We start from the raw sequence: 22,139 nt of genomic DNA, 5'->3' as shown, positions 1-22,139 counted from the left end.
ATACCAAAGCCGTATTCACACATTTTCAAAAATGCATCCCGTCAGTCGTAAATAGGGCATCAACATTCAATCCAGCCAGAAAGTGTTTCCTTTGTTCTGTTGCACATGTGGTCAGCAGCCTGATTCTGTTTCATGAAAAGGAGCAGGGTGATGACCACCATACTGTGAGAAGCAGTGGAATAAGGACCCAAGAAGACTGATTCTTCCTTATCATAAGAACAATGAGTAATCATCCAGAAAAACTACTTTACTACATACATTTTATTCACTATTGTATTGCTGTAGCATCAAAATGACACTACATTAGCTGTGGGTTAAAAGAAACATAAAGGATGAATACAAAACTGAACTCTGAATCACAAAACACATCAATTCAATTTTGCTCCATGATACTCACTCATTCTTCACTTTTTTTGTAGATGTTGCTGAAATGTTTGTCCGTGGCTCCCAGGGACTTCTCCGACAACACTGACTATAATATCATCGACACACATAAACCCCACTCAGTATTTCCATATAATAAATACTGTAAGCCTACGACAAGTTTTCCGTGCTGGTTTTCTCCAGTTAATGGAGAGCAGCAACAACCACGGTACTTCATATAATTCTTTGGCACAGCATTAGTGATGTTAGGCAAGAGTAAACTTCCTCACTTATTTTTGTTCTTTTTTCTTTTATATTTGGAAAACTCATATTGTCTCGGACTCTAAGGACATAATTCACCATAATCGGTGGTTCAATACGAGCAGTTATGTTGCCTTTTCTGTGTTGTTTTTCCTTCACACTGACACAATGACAGTCTTAGAAGTGCCACTGTGTTTCTATGGTAACGCAGTTTCAGTGAACTGAGTAACGTCTTTAACAGCTTGTTTTTCAGTGTTAGCTGAGACAAATAGATCCAATAGAAGAGCTACTGTAGCTCAAACTGCTGAAAAAGTTAATGCTGCTTCCGATAGAAAGGTGTCAGAACACACAGTGAGGAGCAGTTTGTTGCGAATGGATCTGCGTAGCCGCAGACCAGTCAGGGTGCTCCGTACTGACCCGTGTCCACCGCCAGAAGCGCCTACAATGGGCAACGTGAGCATCAGAACTGGACCACGGAGCGATGGAAGAAGGTGGCCCGGTCTGATGAATCACGTTTCCTTTTGCGTCATGTGGATGGAAACGAGTTCGAGGCGTTGACTCGGCCTCCACCTTCTCCAGATCTCAATCCGATGTAGCATCTGTTGGATGTGCTGGACAAACAAGTCCAATCCACGGAGGCCCCTCCTCGCAATTTACAGGATTTAAAAGGATCTGCTACTGACGGCTTGGTGCCAGATACCACAGCAGACCTTCAGAGGTCTAGTGGAGTCCATGCCTCGACGGGTCAGGGCTGTTTTGGCGGCAAAAAAGGGGGACCTACTCAATATTAGGCAGGTGGTGATAATGTTATGGCTGATCGGTGTGTATCTGTGATGTTCAGTCATCAAAGAGTCCCAGTAATGCATGAAGGTGAGCATAACACCCCCACCGCCACCGCCACCCATTCCCCATGCACCACCGCTGTATATCACAAACAATACAGAACAAATTAGATGTGGTTATGAGCCCACGTCGGGGATTGTTTGCTTGTTTGGTTCGCTGGTCTCTTTTGACTTGCAGGGCAGTGAAGCACTCTGTCAACATTGTGGGGAGGAACAGAGAAAGAGACAAAAACATCCCAAACTCTCTCTCTCGCTGTACATGTGTGCAGTTCAAAGCATTGTGAGAACAGCAAGGCTTATTTGGGCTAGGTTGTATTCCAGCATCTGAAGGAATAAATCACTTTTTGCCTATTTTTTTCAGGCCGTGTTAAATGAAATATATTTATCATTGTTCAATTTCTCCAACACATTCTCACTCCCAACTCGTCAAATACCACAGCTTGTTAGTGGCCCACGCGTTGGTTTCTGCTGCGTTTCTGCTGCTGTCAGCCCTTTCTTTCTACATAGAGTCTGCCTTTCATAATGGTCATTTTATTTCCTTATAAATGTCATTTATATTTATTTTAGACAGAGAAAGGTTAAGAAACGCGTTGTAATTTGTAGATAATAGTCGTAATACACCATTAAAACTCTATATTACTATATCACTATATTCATTCATGGAGCCCTGCAAGTCACTGCATGTTCTACAACACTGTCCGGCACATATTTCAGAATAAAAGCCTTGTGTTAACAAATGAAGGAATTCTGTCCACAGAAAAAACGTTTGAGGGCTTTTATTTTGAAATGAAAGCAGAAAGTGTTGATAATCTTGCTGGTATGATGACTGTCAAACGATCACTTTCATTTCAAAATAAAAGCCGGCTCAAGTTTGTCAGGCGCAATGGAACAAACCACAGGATGATGGAGGAGGGGGGCACCATAATTCCTTATATTATTTCGAGCAAATATGTATGTCTTTGTATTGCATATAATAGTCTAATGATGCCAATTGTAGTTGTGCAAAATTAAATAATTCATTATTATGATTATTATGATGATGGTCATAATTTTGGTGCCCCCTCTGGCACTTGGCACCTTACGCTCAGCACGTGGTGGGAGCGCCCTGAGTGGCCCTATATTTCAAACTATGGCGCTCTAGGTTCCCCTCTAGCGGTAGTTTTCGACTCAGGGACGACGTGTCAAGATTCCACTTATTAAATGCGTAGTGTTTTTTCATTAGAAACTTCTGTGTTCACAAGAAACACACAGTTTCCAATTGTTACATGCAAACAGTCAAAATAAACAGTCAAAATAAACTTTTAAAGTAGGCTTACCTAAGTTTTTAGGTTTACTTACGCAACAAAACTACGTGGTTAGGTTTAGGAAAAGATTGTGGTTTGGGTTCAAATAAGCAAGTTAGTAAGTAAGTTTGTTACATAAAATAGCTCCGCTTGTTATGCAACTGCTGTTGGTAAAGTCCGGAAGTTACGTTAAAAAAAAACTAAGGTAAATGTTGACTTTGTTTCATACGGGACATGGACAGCGGTGTCCTGGGGGGACAGTCCTGTGTTACTGTGTTGTGACCCGCCCTACTGGAACTTTTTTGCTATTTAAACTGTGTCAGTTGCTCTGACCGTCTAATAATGATGCGGATGGGTTTATATTAGAGCTCATTGAACGCACTGACCAAGCTGAGGTATTTGACACGTTGGGAGTGAGATGGGATTGATTTCTTACACCTTTATCTCTACTGATCATGAGTCAGTATACAGTCTTTGACCGGAAGATGGTCTCTGGTGGAGATAAACATCCAAAGCTGCCGTTCTTGTCTTCCTTCTCACGGAGCGCCAATCCATTGACAAGCTTGTGCTGTTCCTCACTTTCGTCCTCTGACTGGCTGCTCTCTTCCTCCTCCTCTTCCTCTTCATTGTCACTTCTCTCATCTCTGGTCAGCTGTGACGCAAGAAAGAGAGAAATGAGAAATACAGTAGATGGATGGGTCAACAAAATGTCTTATGTTTATTTGTAGGCTGGATGTTACTTCTACGTTAATGGGTATGCTGTCGCTGACATGCGTCTCCTGAAAAATGTAACTACAAGTCGGAGCTACAGCAGCTACAGTTCAGATAGAGACACCATAGAAAGACAACAAGAACCGGGGTCGGTCAGCTTGGCTTTTTCTGATAGTGGTGGAGATTGTCAACAGTGAAAACAACATGAAGGAAGTTGAAGAAAGACTGTTATACTCTACTTTACATTATTACACAGCTGTGTTGAATACTCAATTCGGATTGGTCAATCACGGCATTCTGCGGTCTGTAATTTCTTTATAGCAGACTGTTGCTATGTATAACAGACCGTTGCTATGTATAGCAGACTGCTGCTATGTATAGCAGACCGTTGCTATGTATAACAGACCATTGCTATGGGTGCAGTTCAGATGTCGGACTCTGGCGGACCATTTTTGTGTCAAAATATTGATTTCTTAAGTAAGTAGCCGTGTAATAAGCGGGATAATGTACAGCTAGCGGGTCATTTTTTGTGAAAGAATCCCCTGGGATTGATTATCCCTTACGTAACACACATATAATACAGGCATTACACTGTAGACCTTCTGTTATGACTCCGTTCATGACTCCATTCATGAACTCAGCCTTCCTAGTGTACCTTTCCCTTTTTCCCTTTGTGCCCAGTTCCCTGTCTGTCTATGTGGGTGAGTGAGTTTTTACCCGGCAGACTCTCTCTCTCCCTCATTGAGGCAATCAACCCACCTGAGCAACCTGCGCTGCAGCAAATCATCTCATCATCCACCTCATCATAAATACCCCGGCTCTCCAGTCATTCGACGCCAATCGTTGACTTAACCCAGGTGGTAGTTTCGCCTCGGCCTCGTTGCTTGTAACTTTGAGGATCTTGTTCATAGTTTTTGACCTTGTTCGTGTTTTTCTAATCCTGTGTGTTTTCTGTGCCTAGGATCACCGCCTGCCTGCCTGCTTTGCTCATTCCAGCCTGTTCATTCAGTCATTCTGCCACCATCCATGCTTTTTGGCAATAAAGCCTTTTTGTTCAACTTCCGCCATTGTCTCTGTCTGCGTTTGGGTCCAACACTACTCTGATCATAACACCTTCCTCTCTGTATGAATGAATGAACAATACTATTCTATAATGAGACAGGGTGAATTAACAGTTATCTGGATGTAACTCCAGTTCTAGAAGTCTGTGTGTAGCCAACCATCACTCTGTACCAGAGCTTAGAGGGCAGAGCAGGTTGTCCACCAGTCGGAAGGTCGGTGGTTTGATCCCCGGCTGCTCCGGGTCATATGTCGATGTGTCCTTGAGCAAGACACCAAATTGCTCCCGAAGGCATAGCCATCGGTGTGTGAATGAGTATTTAGATTAGATCGTGATGGGCAGTTGGCACCTTAGCAGCCTCTGCCATCAGTGTATGAATGTGTGTGTGAATGGGTGAATGCTGACATGTAGTGTAAAAAAGAGCTTTGAGTGGTTGGAAGACTAGAAAAGCGCTGTATAAATGCAAGTCCGTTTACCATTTACTATTTGTACCAGAGAGTAAACATAACTACTGTTACTGATAACGGCGGATCATGTGTAATTCATGCATTGCAGCGGGTAAAATCAGGTGAAATCTGACACTCAACTACAGATCAGAACCTATGCTATGGTAGGGCTGCCGTTAAATCCTTGCATTGACTATAAATCCAGCTTTAGGGTGGAATCATTATGTCAAATTTATTCCAAAAAATATCTCAGGGAGATAATGAGAGAAATCTTTGACAGTGTTTCAATAACAGCTACCATTTTGTCCATTTTAAAGGTCAACAGCAGAGACCAATTACAACCCAGCAAATGATAAATCCATCCAGTCCGGCGTGGAAGGGTTTATGTTCATGATCTGCCCAACAGCCTAATTATAATGATGTATTTGATGTCTCAATGGCTTTATCAGACCACCATGAAAAAAAAAAAAGTATAAATTGCGGTACAGCGTTGCCAAGCAAACATTTTTTACCCATCAAACATATTTGGAAATATTGATAGATGACAGACTTTTCTTACTGAGCAGACTTACAGTGCCAAAGATGAATTTTCTGATCATGCGGAGAATGAGGTGGGCCCAGAATATGTGCAGACAGAGAAGGACCACCAGCATCACGTTGAAGAAGTAGTAGCCAAAGAAGGCAGGGTAGTGGTGAATGGGGTAGACCCAGGTACAGTGGATCAGCCTGAAACACAACAGAATAGAAATAAGTCAGACTCTTTAATATCCAGCGTTCCGACCTGTGTCCTGTGTAATTAGATTGTGAAATGCTGTAGAACATTTATGTGAGCAGATGGGGATTGGATGGGCTGGGTGTTGACCCAAAAGGAGGTCAAACCAAACTCAGACCTATAGTCTTACTTTTAGTATTCGTTTTACGCAAAGAACTTCTTCAGCAAATACCATCACCTCTCATATACACTTAGTATATTAGGTCCACCTATCTATATTTTATTTATGTATCCTTTATTTAGCCAGGAAGGTCCCATTGAGAGACAAGATCTCTTCTTCCAGTAGTCCTGGTCAAGACGGCAGCAATTTCAATTTCACATGTTATGAAATAGTAAAAGTGAGAGAGAGGCGTATAGGCCATACAAGTTATGTCCATAACACATTCCACCAAGGATTATATAAAACAGAAACATGTTTCCTTAAGGGCAAAGGGCAGTTTGTAAAATACCTTGAAAGGTATTCAAATACTGTAAGGCAGTACTTCTAAGGTAATGATATTTTGCAACCCATTCCATGCCCAGGGTGCATAAAAAGTATGGGTGTAACAATGCGTTTTTACAACGATACTATATGATTTCCATGGTTCCGATACGATACAAGGACGATATTTGGCTCATCTAGAGCGATACGATACGATTCAATGATTTGAAATCGATACAGTAACTTTTAAAAACTCACTTTAAAAATTCAGTCAGTGTGACTGTGAAATAAATATCTGATACTGGACAGAGCAGGTCAGGATTCATCAAAGTTTTTATTTGTAAGGGAATCAGGGATAAATTAATTATGGATATAAACAAGTAAACAACGATTAATGGCAAATACATACAGCTTTTATTAGAAAATAATAAAAAGTGCAACTGCAGGACCTGCTGATTCAGTTCTCAAGATACAAGGCAGTGCAATATTTAACACAAAATATAATAAACCAACTTCTATTCAAGTTAAATGAACAGTGGTTTAACCTGCTGCTTCTGTCCTCATTTTCAATATAAACGGTAGAGTAATAATACAGAGATCAACCGCTGATAGTGATCAAACAGCTGATAGTGATCAAACAGCTGATAGTGATCAAACTGCTGATAGTGATCAAACAGCTTGGGACAGAATCATTCCTCTACAAACGCTGTTTAAATAATCTGCTGATAGTAATCAAATAGTCCACCTACGGTGTTCATTTGGGGTCTTTTCATACATGAAAACATACGGAACAACATTTTAAAACTACGTCAGACTAACGTTTCTGTTTTGTTTTTTACTTTACTCCCGTCGTGATAATTTGCCTCACAGACCGTCTGCTCTCCGGCTGGATACGTGAGGCTGATGCTGCATGCACATAGATATCATGACGGGGAAAAGGAAAGTAATTTTCTCTGAATTAAAAAACGACAACGCACGGGGAAAGTGCTTATGGGTGAAGCTGCCCTCGTCAAGTGGACTGAAAGCGCCTGCTCACGTAATGCCCCCAAAATGAAACTCCGTCAACCGGCTGCTCGGCACCGCAGCGCCAGCAGCTCATGCAGACCGGCGCCCGTCTGCCTCCACGCCGCTACCGGGTGAGAGAGCGAGGAGTCCAGTGCTCCGTTCGTCTGCATGCACACCATGGATGCGTGCTCGCGCTGCAGAGGGCAGAGCTGGCAGATGTCTGGAGAGTGAACCGGAGTAACGTTTAACATTTCTTTACTAATAAAAGTGCTCAAAAACACTTTCATATAATGTTTGTCGTCCTTAAATACAAGGTGCAAATCCTTAGTATCCATACAATCGATTTTTGCGTTTCAAATCGATTTAATATCGATATACGTCTCCCGTGAAAGGACAACTTGCCGAGTATCTATCGATGTAGTTGGATCGTAGGAATATAAATCAATACATCGATGTAGTAGATGAATCGCTACACCCCTAATGAAAAGAGAAGGCAGTTTTACCAAACTCTGAGCACAGCTGGGGACATTTAAAATAATCTAATTTGTAGTTCTAGTGCTGTAGATGCTGGTATGAAAGTACTGGAGTTTCTCCAATACATTCAATAGTATAGTTTGGTGGCAGCTGAATCAGATGAAGAGCAAACTTCCAAGGGTTTAAAAACTTAAGGTTAAAAAGTTAATGCAATGTAATCTAACAGGCCTAACAGGCCTTCAACTACCTCCCACTTTGTGAATGTCTAATGTCACTTTGTTTTGAAACAGCTTTAGAGGGGTGCCCTGGTAGCTCACCCCGTGAACCAAGGCTGAGTCCTTATTCCACAGCAGCCTGGATTCAAATCCAACCTGTAGCCCTTTGCTGCTTGCCAAAAAAAATCATTTGATGACAAGAAAAAGATCCCTTGTTGTACTCGAACTGCGGGGGATGTTGGTCAGCATCTTAAATGCCACCAGGACACCTCAGAAAGGTGTTCCTAAAGGTACGTTCAGATAGACAGCAGCTTCCATTGTTTCCAATGTTGACACACCAGCCGAGGGCTGTCGAGGTAAGCAGCAGTGAGACTGGCTGCTGCTCTTTTGATCATGCAGGGCGAATTTGCCATTGCCCAACATGTTCTCATCCCAACTCGTCACATACTGCCGCTTTGTCACGCTCCTTGGCGTTACTTTAGGATTAGGCAACACAACCACTTTAGTTAGGTTTAGGAAAGAACTACGTGGTTGGGCTTAAAACGTCTATGTTTGTAGCGTGAAAATGACGCTGAACGTTGTGAACATGGGACACGAACGAACAGCTGATTGTAACGTGACGCACAGGACATGAACAGTGGTCTCCATTTCTACCCACTGCATGCTTTAATCATTTGTTTTTATTTGCACTCTTTCTTACTCTGTACTGCAACTGCTGCGCAACAATTTTCCTTCGGATAAATAAAGTTCTATCTTATCTTAAGTGATGTGCAGAATACTGTAATAAGGTGTCTTCAGTGTGTGATTAGTAACATACTTTTCTCAGTTTATAAGAAATAAACTAACATTTAAATATCCCAATCTAACAGAATCTATGGAAAGAAACTGAAATATTATACTTTAGAGCTTACTGTCAATCATGCATACACATAAATACGTATTCAGATTCTCTCTCTCACACACAGACACCTCATTTATGAACTTACCAGAATGGGAAGATGATCAGTCGTGTTACCATAAACACCACGGAAAACACAACAAAAAGACTTTGGCAGGTTTTCTCCCATTTGGCATAGTTGAATAATTTGGCAGACTGAAAGAGAAAAATTAGTTGTATTGTTAATTAGTGTGCAGGCGTCACCTTTTTTTTTTTTTTTTGTATTGTTAATTAACCACATTTCAAAACACAGACCGAATTTGAACTGAATTAAACTGTCCATTTTCTGCTGTATCATGGTATAATCTAAATCAGCCACGTATCCATATAGGAATTACGTTCATGTTGGGCAATTCTGCCAACATTCAGTGCCATTGCAGGAAGCAGTGTGTCCTTTAGAGAGGGGCAGTATAGTGTGTGGAGACTGGGGTGGTGGATGGGTATGGCAAGCCGTCAATTTAGCATGGGTGTGTTACATAAGGCTACATACGGCTCTATAAGCTTTATTGCTATTCTCCACCTGTCCAACAGATGACCTCGGACTTTACTCATCCTGTTCTCCAACATCCTCCTGTACCTGTACCCGTACCCGTACCTGTACCTTCCTGTAAGCTTATACACTCACCGGCCACTTTATTGGGTACACCTTGCTAGTACCGGGTGGTCTTCTGCTGCTGTAGCCCATCTGCTTCAAGGTTGGACGTGTTGTGCGTTCAGAGATGGTATTCTGCATACCATGGTTGTAACGAGTGGTTATTTGAGTGACTGTTGCCTTTCTATCATCTCCAATCACTCTGCCTATTCTCCTCTGACCTCTGACATCAACAAGGCATTTCCGTCCACACAACTGCCGCTCACTGGATATGTTCTCTTTTTCGGACCATTCTCTGTAAACCCTAGAGATGGTTGTGCGTGAAAATACCAGTAGATCAGCAGTTTTTGATATACTCAGACCAGCCCGTCTGGCACCAACAACCATGCCACGTTCAAAGTCACTTAAATCCCCTTTCTTCCCCATTCTGATGCTCGGTTTGAACTTCAGCAAGTCATCTTCACAACGTCTAGATGCCTAAACGCATTGAGTTGCTGCCATGTGATTGGCTGATTAGCTATTTGTGTTAACAAGCAATTGAACAGGTGTGCCTAATAAAGTGGCCTGTGAGTGTATATCCCCTCTTCTTCATTAAATCACTGAACTCTTCCTGTCTGCAGGGAATGAAATTAGCACCTGCAACCTGCCAAATACAGGGTAAATGTTGGCTGTGGCAGGTAAAAATTTCAGGTCACCTACCACCATGGCAGACAGGTTTCCCTTATATTAAGAAATATAATTTTTAAAAGCAATTCCTAAAGCCTATATATATATAGGGTAAAAATTACCCCAATATTTACCTCAAAATGTATCAAAAATTACTTTGTTATAAACATTATTTGATAATTATATTCTGCTATTTCCCAATAGCTGGTAATTTATTTAATACATTTCCAGGAAAAAGAATTAACAAAGTTAATTGATCTGCTTTATTTCCATGTCTGCTGGTAAATTGATGATAATTAGCAAATAACTTCTTTGAAATTTCTCAAAACAAACCTCCCTGAATCATGACATTAGCTACCAGGTAACATCTGTGTAGACAATAAGTCACACAATGGGGAGATTTGTGTCTGATCAGAAGTGTCTTCTATAAGCTTTGGTTTTCCACTTCCGATGAAGAGCAGCCGCTTCTCAAGCCTAAGGGCCCTATTTTAACCATGAGATGCTATTTTAGCAAATCGTGATTAAATAATGTTTATAATAAAGAAATTTTCGATAAATGTTGAGGTAAATATTGGGGTAATTTGGCAGTAATTCCAAAGAAATTTCAAATAGGTAACTTGCTAATTATCACCTAATTACCATGAAATTTACGGATCTGTAAAATGAAGTGTTACCAAATATAGTCATGGATTAAGGTTACATGATATATTCCATAATTCTACGGTACCACTGACTCAGCGTTTACAATTTTAAAACCTAGATTTCAGAAGCGGCAGACAAAAAAATTGAGTGACTGGTAGAAATGTTCAGTGAGCTGCCACAGTGGCAGGTGAGTGTTAAAAATGTTACTTCCAGACCCTGCTGCCTGAATGGACTGACTGCTTTTGGGTCCCTGCCTGACAGAACAATCTGGCCAAAAATTGGCCCAGCAGATGATTCGTCTTTTGAGAGGAACTTAAATGAGTTGGCTCATGTCATTCACTGCCTTCTGATCTACTGCAAAAAAACACCTCTAGTATTGAGAAGAAGAATGCAACTTTGTCACTGGCCCTCCAGCAAGTGTCTTCAAAGCCTTGGCTAGTGAGGTTGCTACCTGGACGGGCAGAGAAAAAACTCTAGCATCCCTGTCTGTTAGTGCTGGGCCTGCTAAGCCTCCAGCCTGCTTCCCAGCCTGCTAGCCCCTAGCCCGCAACCCCGCCTGCTAGCCCCTAGCCCGCACCCCAGCCTGCTAGTCCCTAGCCCGCACCCCAGCTGCCCTGAGCCAGTCAGCCCGCCTCCTGGCCACTCCCCTGGCCGCCCTCCAGAGCAACTGGCCGGCCTCCTGGCTGTAGTTGAACAACTCTTAATTGTTGTTAAACCACAGCCGGGAGTGTAAACTGCCTAACCTTTCCTCCAGTCCAAACCACAGTATATGGTATTATTACCACAATACAACCTTAAACATTTCATGCACTGATATTGTAAAAAGAAAAAAAAAAAGTTAAAAATTGTTGACACTGAATATACTGAGGTGTTGCAGGGTCATCCAGTATCAACAGGTGAAGGCTCTTTAAACTTGTGTGGCAGTGACTGACCTCCAGTAAAACATCAGAGGCATCATGGACAATCATGACCAGTGTTCCTATACGGATGTAGTTGACACACCAGGAAAATGATAAGAGGAGCAGTGTGGCTAAGTGGTGGATGATTTGCTCCCTGAAGTCCTATAGGAGGAAAAACAAAACAAAATCAGTCAATTAATATGGAGAACATGTTTAAGTCTTTACCAGACTACTAAACCAGAGTCCCACTAGCTCCATCTTGAGGCTACAATGTTAATTACGGAGGATGGTGCTAGACCAAGGGGGTCAGTGAAATCAAAAGGGCTCATCCTCAGGGGAGCTTGAATGTTTTCAGCAAATGTTATACCAATCTACCAAATAGATTCTTTTTTTTTTTATTTAGCATAGTTCTGGTTGAGCTTATGTTTCAATTTATGTTGATGGCCTTAGTCTATAATTACATCATATTTATATGAAAATAAAAAAGCTGCATTTTTTGTTTGCACTAATGACTGTAGAAGACCTATTCTTTCAATTAAGATTTGACAATGAAGAAGTGTTTATGTTCCTTATGTAAGACATACTTTTGTTAAGGCAAACATTTGTTAACTTATTTTTGCCAAATAAATGAAAAGCATGTTGAAATCAGAACATGACCTCCTCGCTGTAACATAAATGTACCGATCCGAAAACCGTGACCCCCTACTATATACTGTTTTAATTCAGCCCTGAAACAATTCTGACATACAGTCGACTGGTTGGGACCTACCTACGTCATGAAATTTATATAAAAAAAGAATGTCAACGTCCTCTGATGAGAGGCCAGGCGATGTCACTGAGCAACTCCTGCCTCAACACAACCACTACTCACCTTTCTCTTGACATCGAAGGCGACGCTTAAGAGAAGAGAGCCATAGAAGCTCATCTCCAAGATATAATACCAGTACTGAGACTCCAGCATGGACTGCAGACAGAGAGACAAACAGAAACAGAGACAGGATCACGATGAGATGGACAGCATGTAACAGGAAGCAGTCTCAGTCACACTAGACAAAATGTCCCAACCCCTTTAGCTGTCAGGATGGAGCTGTAGAAGAATTCTATTGTTCCCTCAACTCCATTTCTCAAAGTACAGGCTGATAATGGAGCTATGGGAGTAAGTATCATTAGAATTAGTAATTAATAGTCTGCACATCCTGTTTTTAGCTCATCATTAGCTTTATTGAGAATACCTTTTTGATAATATGTATACATATGTAACCCGTTCCCTGATGTTTTATTGTGCATATTAACATTGTGTTTATAGAAGGGCTTGTTTTTCAGACACCCTATCGATGTGTACATCATTTGTAAAATCAGTGATTATGGACAATAGTGGTGAGAGAATGTGTGACTTGTGCGCGTAAGATATCAAATTGATTAACTCATAAAAGCCGGAGAAAATCAATAAGTGATAAAGTAAGAGTGACCGCGGCGAGGCTAAAAGACGCCGCCTCAAATCATCATTTGCGCCAAGCAGATAAATAGTTACACTTTTCTGCGTCTGCAGCTTTTTCTTCATTTTTCATCTGACCCTAGTGGAGCTCTCCCCTCGCCCGCTTTTTTTTCTTTTTGTCTTGTAACTTTCTTACTCGTTTTAGGTCAAGATTATTTTTAACTTCTGAAGCAAGCAATACTTAATGGTACCCTAGATCAATAAATCAAGTGGCTGTGTTGCTGATAGTCTAACCTACTTTTGCTGCAGTAGCCTATACTGGCTTTAAAGACTTTTGACCAGTATCCCGAGGCCAGCAGAACTACCGCTATCGACTCCCTCTTTCCCGGAAAACCGTTGCTTTAGCGGGCAGAAGCGACCTTCTGGAACCACTGGGAACTGACATCTCTGCACAAAAGCAGGACAATTTTATCTGCTGATATGATTAATAGTTGGTGTTGGCTGGCGCTCTGAATTACTAATATCTAAATTAATAGGTGTAACGTTAGCTCACATTCCGATCACATCATTTCTTCCCACTATCTCCTTCAATGTAGCTACCTTTACCATTCAAAGAATCCATTTCATTCATTCATTCATTTCATGTTGATGTTCATTCATATTTTTGTTAAAGTCGTTGTCTGTCCTATTTGTTTATAAGCAGAAACTAGGATCAATGCTTTCAGAATTTACTGTTCAGATTATGAGATTGATTAATTTGTTATTAAACAAGCATTTCCATCTGTTTTCCTCCAGAGAGAGGTGGCGCCCCAAAGATTAACAAGTGTGTTAATTAAGTTCTAAAGTAGTCATTATCCACTACAATGTATAATGCGGGCTTGTCGCTGGCATGTTAGGGGTAAAAATGATGATCAACAATGCTTTGAATGAAGGTTTGGGATAAGGTTGGGATTAAAGTGTCAGGGTTTTGATTTTGGTGCCATGGCCTTCTGCGGGTGAGTGTATTGGATGTTGTGAATGTATGGTCTATGTGATGGGCTTAGTTTCCATCTGGGTGGACGGATGAACATGGAAAGGTCAGCTCTCGGAGGAGAGAGCCCGGGTTCAACTCCCGGCCCCGCCAAAGCACCGGCTTGATTCGGCCCACGAGGAGGACCGGGGCTCAGTCCCAAGGCAAAGTCCATTTTCAAGGACCAGAAAGCAGAAGAAGGAGTGGTTCTATAGAGAGCGGGTCACAGCAGTTTTGTTATTGTGAGTGGTGTTTTAAGAACAAGGTTGGTTGCTGATGTTTAAAAAAGAGAGGTGATTGAATGTAATGTTACTTTAACCCCTTAAAACCCACCTACCCGCTGGTGGGTTAGGGGTAGGGTATGTGGTAAAAATGATGATCAACTATGCTTTGAATGATGGTTAGAGTTATTTTTAGAAATGGTGGACCTTAAAGTTGTAGTAGGCAGTATATTTTTGTCATCATTGGGCAAAAATTCCATAATGACCTTTCAGCATTCTGTAATTCAAGTGTTCTGAGAGAAAACTAGACTCCTGCACCTCCTCGTGGCTCTGTTTTCAGGCCAACTCAGGCTCATCAAGTTTGTTCTATTATCCATCAAAGTGAAGATTGGCCAGAAGTACAAGTTTTCAACATCAATGCCTTAAGGATTGAGTAAAATCAAATAATTCAAAAGGTTTTATAGAATCAGTAGGAAAACTTGATTTATATTTAATAACATTTTCTAACGACGATAATGGTGTATAAAAAGTAAGCTATACAAACCTGCTTTGGAAATCCTGTCCATACTTCTCGAGTGTCATAAAACCATTCTTTCTGCAAAAACATGGGAAGTAAGTGTTATTATATTTGTATGGTTTATTTGGAATGTAGAGGGCTATAGATTTTATGAAAGACATGGAGACACAACCACAAGGCTGCTAGTAACTTTAACATTTAACCACAGATATGTCGAGGTGCTTTTCACAGTAAATCTTATGTTTCTGGCTGAGATGGGCTCATGTTCCAATCATATAAGCTACTCACATCGTACAGGGCTACTAGTCCTCCGATGAACGCCAACAGGTAGAAGACAAACCTCCAGCTGTAGGAAGCAGAGCAGAGATACAGTATGTATAGACGATGGCTATTGGAGGTATTGCATTATTATCATCATATTATCACACACACACACACACACACACACACACACACACACACACACGGAGCAGTGACCTGGCCTCTCTGAACTTCTTCAGTTTTCCGGGATGGTCCTGACTGCGTCTTCTTCTGAACCAGCGTGCGACTTGTCTCACTGACAAACTGCTTTTCTTAGACAGCCCATCAATGTCTGCCTGGATAGGAGTGACCACACACACACACACACACACACACACACATACACACAAACAGAGTGATTAAAATGTGTGTAATGTAGATGTATGTCTATCTCCCACCAGAAAGAACATTATGGTGTTTTATAGTCTCAAAACCCGCACACATAAAAACCAGGTGCATGTGATACAAACTCTCACACAAACACAACTGTTTCATTGCAGGTGCACAAATCCTATTCTACAAATCACAAATCAGACCAATAACCAAAAATGAGACCTCTAAGAGTTAAAGTTGAAGTTGGTCACATCTTAAAAAAATTACAAAATAATTTGTGAAATCTATTTTTTCATTTGGTTTAACTGAATTTAATCTACAGTATCTAGACATGAGATGAATTATTATTATTTTCATGCCCTGTTTTCACAGTTTCGGCTGTGGGTTAGGGTTAGAGTTAGAGAGAGAATAATTATATAATATATATAATAATATATATCATTTATAATGAACATCATGCTGTATTGAAGAAGACTTGAAACTAGCGATTGAGACCATAAACTCATGTTTACAATGTTTACTGAGGTAATAAATCAAGTGAGAAGTAGGCTCATTTTCTCATAGACTTCTATATAATCAGACTTCTTTTTATAACCAGTCACCAGTCGCCTCCTGATGGCCATTAGAAAGAAAGTTTAAGGCACATTAGCTTCCCTTTTCAGAACTGGAGGTTGCCTCCTGGTGTTCTCAGGGCCCCCGTACAGGGCTAATATTTGAGTAGGAATTTGTTTACCTGAGCAGGATTTCTGCACCGAGTAACGTAGAAATGTTCCAGAATGGGGTTGTCGTCTGCTTTCAGATGGCCTCTCTGCTTGATCCCAGCAGAGACTGCGAGTGGTGTTGCTATCCACCTGGAACACAGTTAACAGACACAGGGTTCAATTCTAACAATGTCAGAGTCAGCAGAGGACATACAGTGCATGATGAAGATGTAGTTTTATTGATGGCATGTTTATTTACATATAACATATATACATCAGAAAGAGCCTTCATTATTGACTATTATTGTCATTGATACTATTATTGATAATATGACGCTGCTATGATAAGTTTTTGCATGCTTCCAGGTCTCTGCTCTGCTGGTGAACTGGGACGGTCAGAGTATAGTGTCTTTTTTTGTAAGATAAGATAATAATAATAATTCCTTCAGTTTCAATACGGTCCTCGTGGTCTGACATTGTCGGTGCTCGGGCCCTAATAATAATAATAACTGACTGGAACTGACCTATTGTAAATTCTGTACCACTTCCTGTGTCCTTGCGATGCTAGCAAACACACACGGAACACGCATTATGTTGCTGTATTTTAAGTGCAGACCACACAACAAAATAATGTCATGAAAAGCGAATGCTGTTTGTCACACAAGGCCTACTTCTTGTGGTCAGTCGGTGGCACAGTTACTATAACTCCATATTGCCATGTGGATGTCCTCAGGCCTGAGCTGTTATGAAGCATGTCAAGTTTGGAGCAGATTTGACAAAGTACAGTTGAGCTACAACAGCTTGTTGTATAATGGAGAATCATGTAAATTCCCTCTGGTAGGCGCTGCAGAACACTCTCCTAAACTATAACCCTTTAACACCAAAATATTCACTGCTGCCATTATAGATTATAATATCACGGGAAAAAAAAATATTCCTTGTATGTGCACACATACTTGGCCAATAAAGGTGATTCTGATTCCGACCTGGTCTAGTATGACCAATAGTTTATGGTGGCTAATGTTAGTTAATGTAATGAAACTTTAAAATCATTCAACCTTTATTTTAACTCAGAAAGACATTTAGGTAGAGACCTCCTTTACAATATAGCCAAGTAAAAAAAAAAAATGCTAGGCACTAACATACATCAATAAGAAACTTAGATGAAAATGGCAATAAAGAGTAGAAATAATAAAAAGCCAAACTAGTAAAATAATAACAACCATCATCAGCATATTGATGTATGTTACACCCAGTTACAGAAGAAGCAATGTTTTCTTTATAAAGAGTGAAAGGAACAGGACCCAAGATTGAGTCTTGTGGGACACCTTTTGCAATTTGCACAAATTCAGATTTAATATTTCCAATAACCACACACTGCTGTCTGGCCATGAGGTAACTCTGAAACCATTTGTATGCAATATTATCAAATGCGATACTATTAAATCTTTCTAAAAGCATTGCACAATCAACTGTATTGAATGCCTTTGAAAGATCAATACAAAGAGCTGCACAGTGTTTCGCCACCAGACTTTAAACTGTAATATACCGTATAATCTTTAGACAGAGAGTGATGTGCTGTTCGTACAGTACAACCTTGTGGGAGAGTAGGTGCACGGAATGTGGATCTTACCTTTCAAACAGGTATCTGATGAGTAAGAAGGCGAAGGTGTAGGGGACGGTGACGTAGAGATGTGAGGCTTTGGCATAGACCCGGTCCTCCCTGTCCTCCAGGTCGGCCCACGTCAGGTTCACAGGCAGCCAGATTCTGTCCCACCAGAACCACTCATACACCGTGTCAAACATCCCTCCACCCCCAACAGAGCCACCAGAGGCCTGTACTACAAAAGCAGAATTTGGAGTTAGCAAGGTAACTTCTGGGGACCTCCTCGCCGCCAGCACCGCTGCTTTTGCCAGACACCAGCCTGTAGGGGTACAGCGCTCCAGAGAGCCGGGGAAGACAGAGATCAGGCGGACGGACGGACTGGTGTCAGCTCCACGCAAAGCAGCGGAACAAAAACATAGACACATCTCTGACAGTATGATAATAATGCACTTTGCGTGCCCAGTCTGATAGTCTGTAGATATGTAGCCTATAAACAAGATATATTTGAATAAAATACAGTTGCACCGACAGGATACAGTAGAGCACAGAGACCGTTTCCATGCTGACAAGCGCCCATGTCTCCCTGTTTATTCAACCGAGGAGTGCGGTGATCCCGCAGATCCCAGCTGGACATCAGATGAGTAGGCGGTCCTTAATGTGGACCAGGACGCATTCACGTACACACTGCTAAAAGAATGTGGCCATATGAGGCCCAGACCACCTCTGAATGTAGTCTGAAAGATCCGATCTCAATGCGTCCTCAATGCGTCTTGAGTGCGTTCACACCTGTACTTAAAGCTGTCCACTTTTGATCGGATCACTGAGGACGCATGTTAATACCAGGTCTGAACAGGGCCAGGGTGATTTTGATGCCGAAACCTAAAGTGATACCAAGGCAGCAGTATGTGACGGGTCGGGATGAGAACGTGTTGAAGTATCTGGCTGGCCTTGTGACTGAGCTTGTTAAAGGCCACAGGTATCTGCAACATTCTGGCTTTGACACCAGAGTTAGAAGCAGGAGAAACGTTTGATGTATGTCCTGGATGAGCTTTCACTTAGCTTTGACTCTATGTCACGCAGCATGACTTGCACAAATCCCTTGTGAAATACTTTAACTATGAGTTACATTAATATGGCAGAGATGGGGGGGTAAGGTAAGATTAGCAGACAGCAGTCAGATAATGCTTTAATGTAGTGTGCATAAAGGTCTATTTCCTAAACAAATATTGACCCAGTGATCCCTCCCTTATTCTCAAGATCGCTTCCACACCTATTTCAACCCTGCCCTCCTACAAACACACACACACAGAGAGAGAGAGAGAGAGAGAGAGAGAGAGAGAGAGAGAGAGAGACCAAAAACCAGATAGAAGGTGAGATAGAGAGAGAAAGAGAAAAAACACTCAGTAAAAAACTGACAATGAAAGCATGGGTTGCAGTTTAGCAACAAATCGCAGTAGAAAGCAGTTAATAATGGGTTAATAATGATGACTAATAATGGGTTTGTAGGTGTGTGCGCGTGTGTGTGTTCTACTGGGAGGTAAAATATAGATATAAATAACGTGTACTGCACCAATCGTTCCCACTGATGGCCAACGCATTGTGGTGGAGATCAAAGTCCTGACATCACTTCTCGACTAGCCTCTGTCCACAGAGCTTCTGTAGCTAGATACAATCTCTAACTGTTTTTTTTTTTGTTTGCATTCCAATGATCTGTTAGAGCAGCTATTCTTCCGTCCTGGGGTCCATATCAAATTATAATAACAATTAAACTACTTACAGACAACTCACAATGAAAGTATAACATGCAACAGTTACTCCCTGACATTAACGTTACAAATTAAACTAACATAATATCCATATGGTATATGCATTGCACACCTTTTTAATTCAATTGATATTTAACTATCCTACTACTTTTGAGTAGGGTTCTTTTTCAGTTTGTATGTGGGTGGTATAGGGAGGGAATTTGGAGCCATGTTTGTTTGAGTTTGTGTTTTGTATGTTTTGTATATTTGGTTAACTAAAAAATTTGAAAATAAAATATTTAAAAAAAGAAAAAGCATTGCACACAACATTAGATACATCACGGAACAGAAGACAGACATAAATAAGCTCTGAGGAAATAAGTAGGACAATAAATCAGTATTATCACAATGACAAAAACTAGACTAATTCAAGATTTTATCATGTCTTGCTGAAAAGTGAAAGTTGTTCCTGAGTAATTATATAACGATAATATAAACATAAAATGAGGATAAAACCTTGGCATCCTTATCTAGACACACAGAGTCAGGGGTCAGCAACCTTTACTATCAAAAGAGACATTTTAGGCAAAGAATAAATAAAAATCTGTCTGGAGCCGCAAAACATTTGAGCTTTGTGATGAAGGTAACACAGTTTATAGTCTAAGTATATAGTATATAAGTCTAATGCAGTGAGGGCCAAAGTGCAAATGTACGATGGAGTATTATGGCCACATTTGAGGGAAAAGAAATCGGAGATTTTGAGAATAAAGTCACATGTTTCTGAGAAAAAAGTCGTAATGTTACGAGAATAAAGTCATAATACTACGAGGAAAAAAAGGCGTAGTATTACGAGAATAAAGTCATAACTTTACGAGAAAAAAGTCGTAATGTTACGAGAATAAAGTCATAACTTTACAAGAAAAAAAGTCGTAATATTACGAGAATAGGTCATTACTTTACGAGAAAAAAAATAACACGTCAAATTACTACTTTATAATAGTATGACTTTATCCTCATAATACTACGACTTTTTTTCTCGTAAACCTATGACTCTATTCTCGAAATATGACTTTATTCTCGAAATCTCAGATCTATTTTTTTTTGCCTCAATGTCGCTCTAATTCTCCGTCGTACCATAGACCTACAACAATGATAAATAAAAATGAACATGTAAACAAAAAATTCATTTCCACTCATTTTTTTTTTTTAAATCCACAGGGAGCCACTGGAGAGGAGCTAAAGAGCTGCATGTGGCTCCGCAGCCGAATGCAGCTTTTTCCTTCTTGTAAATTGGTAAGTAAGTTGTATCTCATAATTCCAGCAAGTGTACTAATAAATACTATTTACTGACCTTGGACTTTTAATAAGTAAAGAATTTAGACAGAAAAACAGACAATCCTATAAAATATGCAGGCAGATCTTATTCTGAAATTCATCATTCTAGATAACATTTGGAAGTTTTGTTAAGTTTCAGTTACTGTATATATTATGGTTTCTTTCTGATCTCTGTGGGAACATGTTGATGTCAGAGCCCTGTGTCAGCAGCAGCACCAGCATTAACCTCTCCTTGCAACGTCAGCGCTGGTATATGTTTCCCCCTCACCACATTAACTGCAAAGACTGGCTCTGTTGAAAAGCTCCACTAGTGACCTAATCACGGCCCTCTCTAGTCTCCTGGATTCAATTCCATTATATTCATGATTACAATAGATGTGTGAAGCCTGTCATGTCAGAACACTGACAGACACCTGATGGAGGTTTTTTTTGTTACCACAGTACAGTCAAAGCATTTTCACTGAAACCCACTGGGGATTAATGTGCATTACAAAACATGTTCAGCCTGTGCGTTGTAACGAACTGCTCTCTGTCGGACTTCTCCAAAAACTTTTAACAGTGAGTAGAAGTACAATATTTTCCTCTGAAATAAAGGACAAAGTCTAGAAGAAGATGAAAACCTCTGAATCACCTCTAAAAAAATCCTCAAAGACCTGTTTTTTATGACCTCAGGCTTTACAAATACACAATAAAAAATATTGCTCCTCACTTGTCAGTTAGCTGTTTGTTTAGTGCTTCAAGTGACATTAAGGCCTCCAGTCAAACCGCTTGTCATTCCACCTTTACATGGCCCTACAAGGTTACCCAGCAATACAGGTAACTGTCAAACTGAGATAGAAAACAGATCTAAAAAAACATCTTAAACCCCCCTGAACTAATCTTAACCCCAAACCTTTTGATTTCAAATGGGCTCAAATGATCTCTCTGAGAACAGGGACTTCATTCATCCCAAGTCAGCCATGACAAACCTCACAGAGCCCCCCATACCCCACACCCCCCACCCCCAAAAAAAGATTACACCAGAATAGAAAGCACTTTCACTTTCACTCACATTCAAGATAAAGCAAGCAAGGGGGCTCACCAATCATATAGTACAAGGTCACAGGCTTACCTTTTCACTGTCAGTGCTACCGGAGCAGGTTGGAGGGCTGTTGTTTCCACGCCAGCAGACTGTGCTGTGTTTGCTGTGGGATGGTAAAATCCTCTATTTCCCCGTTACAACCAGCAGCTAGCCGCTCTCCCTTTGTTTGACATTCTTTAGGGTTACACCCAGCCCAGCCACAGTTACCTGGGAAGGTTTTTTTCCTCCCCTCCAGGAAGTACAGGTAGGCTAGCGGATTGCCACAAC

The 22,139-nt window shown here is 40.8% G+C and overlaps 1 protein-coding gene across 2 annotated transcripts; it reads right to left on the bottom strand.

The window, feature by feature from the left end:
• Positions 1–1,019: 1,019 nt before the first annotated feature.
• cers3a (ceramide synthase 3a) lies at positions 1,020–22,139 on the bottom strand. Of its 2 annotated transcripts, XM_037789669.1 has the most exons (11): positions 21,903–22,139; positions 17,739–17,946; positions 16,138–16,255; positions 15,249–15,367; positions 15,060–15,117; positions 14,799–14,849; positions 12,461–12,553; positions 11,623–11,751; positions 8,840–8,946; positions 5,539–5,692; positions 1,020–3,401 (listed from the first exon to the last, which is right to left on the bottom strand). In XM_037789669.1, the coding sequence occupies exons 2-11, from the start codon at positions 17,909–17,911 to the stop codon at positions 3,210–3,212; spliced, it is 1,194 nt and encodes a 397-aa protein (XP_037645597.1). In that variant the 5' UTR covers positions 17,912–17,946; positions 21,903–22,139; the 3' UTR covers positions 1,020–3,209. The 2 variants fall into 2 exon arrangements, with proteins under 2 accessions (XP_037645597.1, XP_037645590.1); XM_037789662.1 differs by lacking the exon at positions 21,903–22,139 and having other exon boundaries at positions 17,739–18,205.

The sequence above is a fragment of the Sebastes umbrosus genome, chromosome 2 (genome assembly GCF_015220745.1).
Source record: "Sebastes umbrosus isolate fSebUmb1 chromosome 2, fSebUmb1.pri, whole genome shotgun sequence".
Lineage (NCBI taxonomy): Eukaryota > Metazoa > Chordata > Actinopteri > Perciformes > Sebastidae > Sebastes > Sebastes umbrosus.
Note: the sequence above shows the minus strand (reverse complement) of the source record. Positions and strands in the feature narration are given on the sequence as shown.

Excerpts from the sequence above, each read along its gene's own strand:
- cers3a (XM_037789662.1), bottom strand. The coding sequence starts at position 18,136 with ATGTGTCTATGTTTTTGTTCCGCTGCTTTGCGTGGAGCTGACACCAGT. Across the intron at positions 15,118-15,248 it reads AAGAAGTTCAGAGAGGCCAG|CTGGAGGTTTGTCTTCTACC; the intron begins GTCACTGCTCCG and ends TGCTTCCTACAG. Across the intron at positions 3,402-5,538 it reads GAAAATTCATCTTTGGCACT|CTGACCAGAGATGAGAGAAG; the intron begins GTAAGTCTGCTC and ends CTTGCGTCACAG.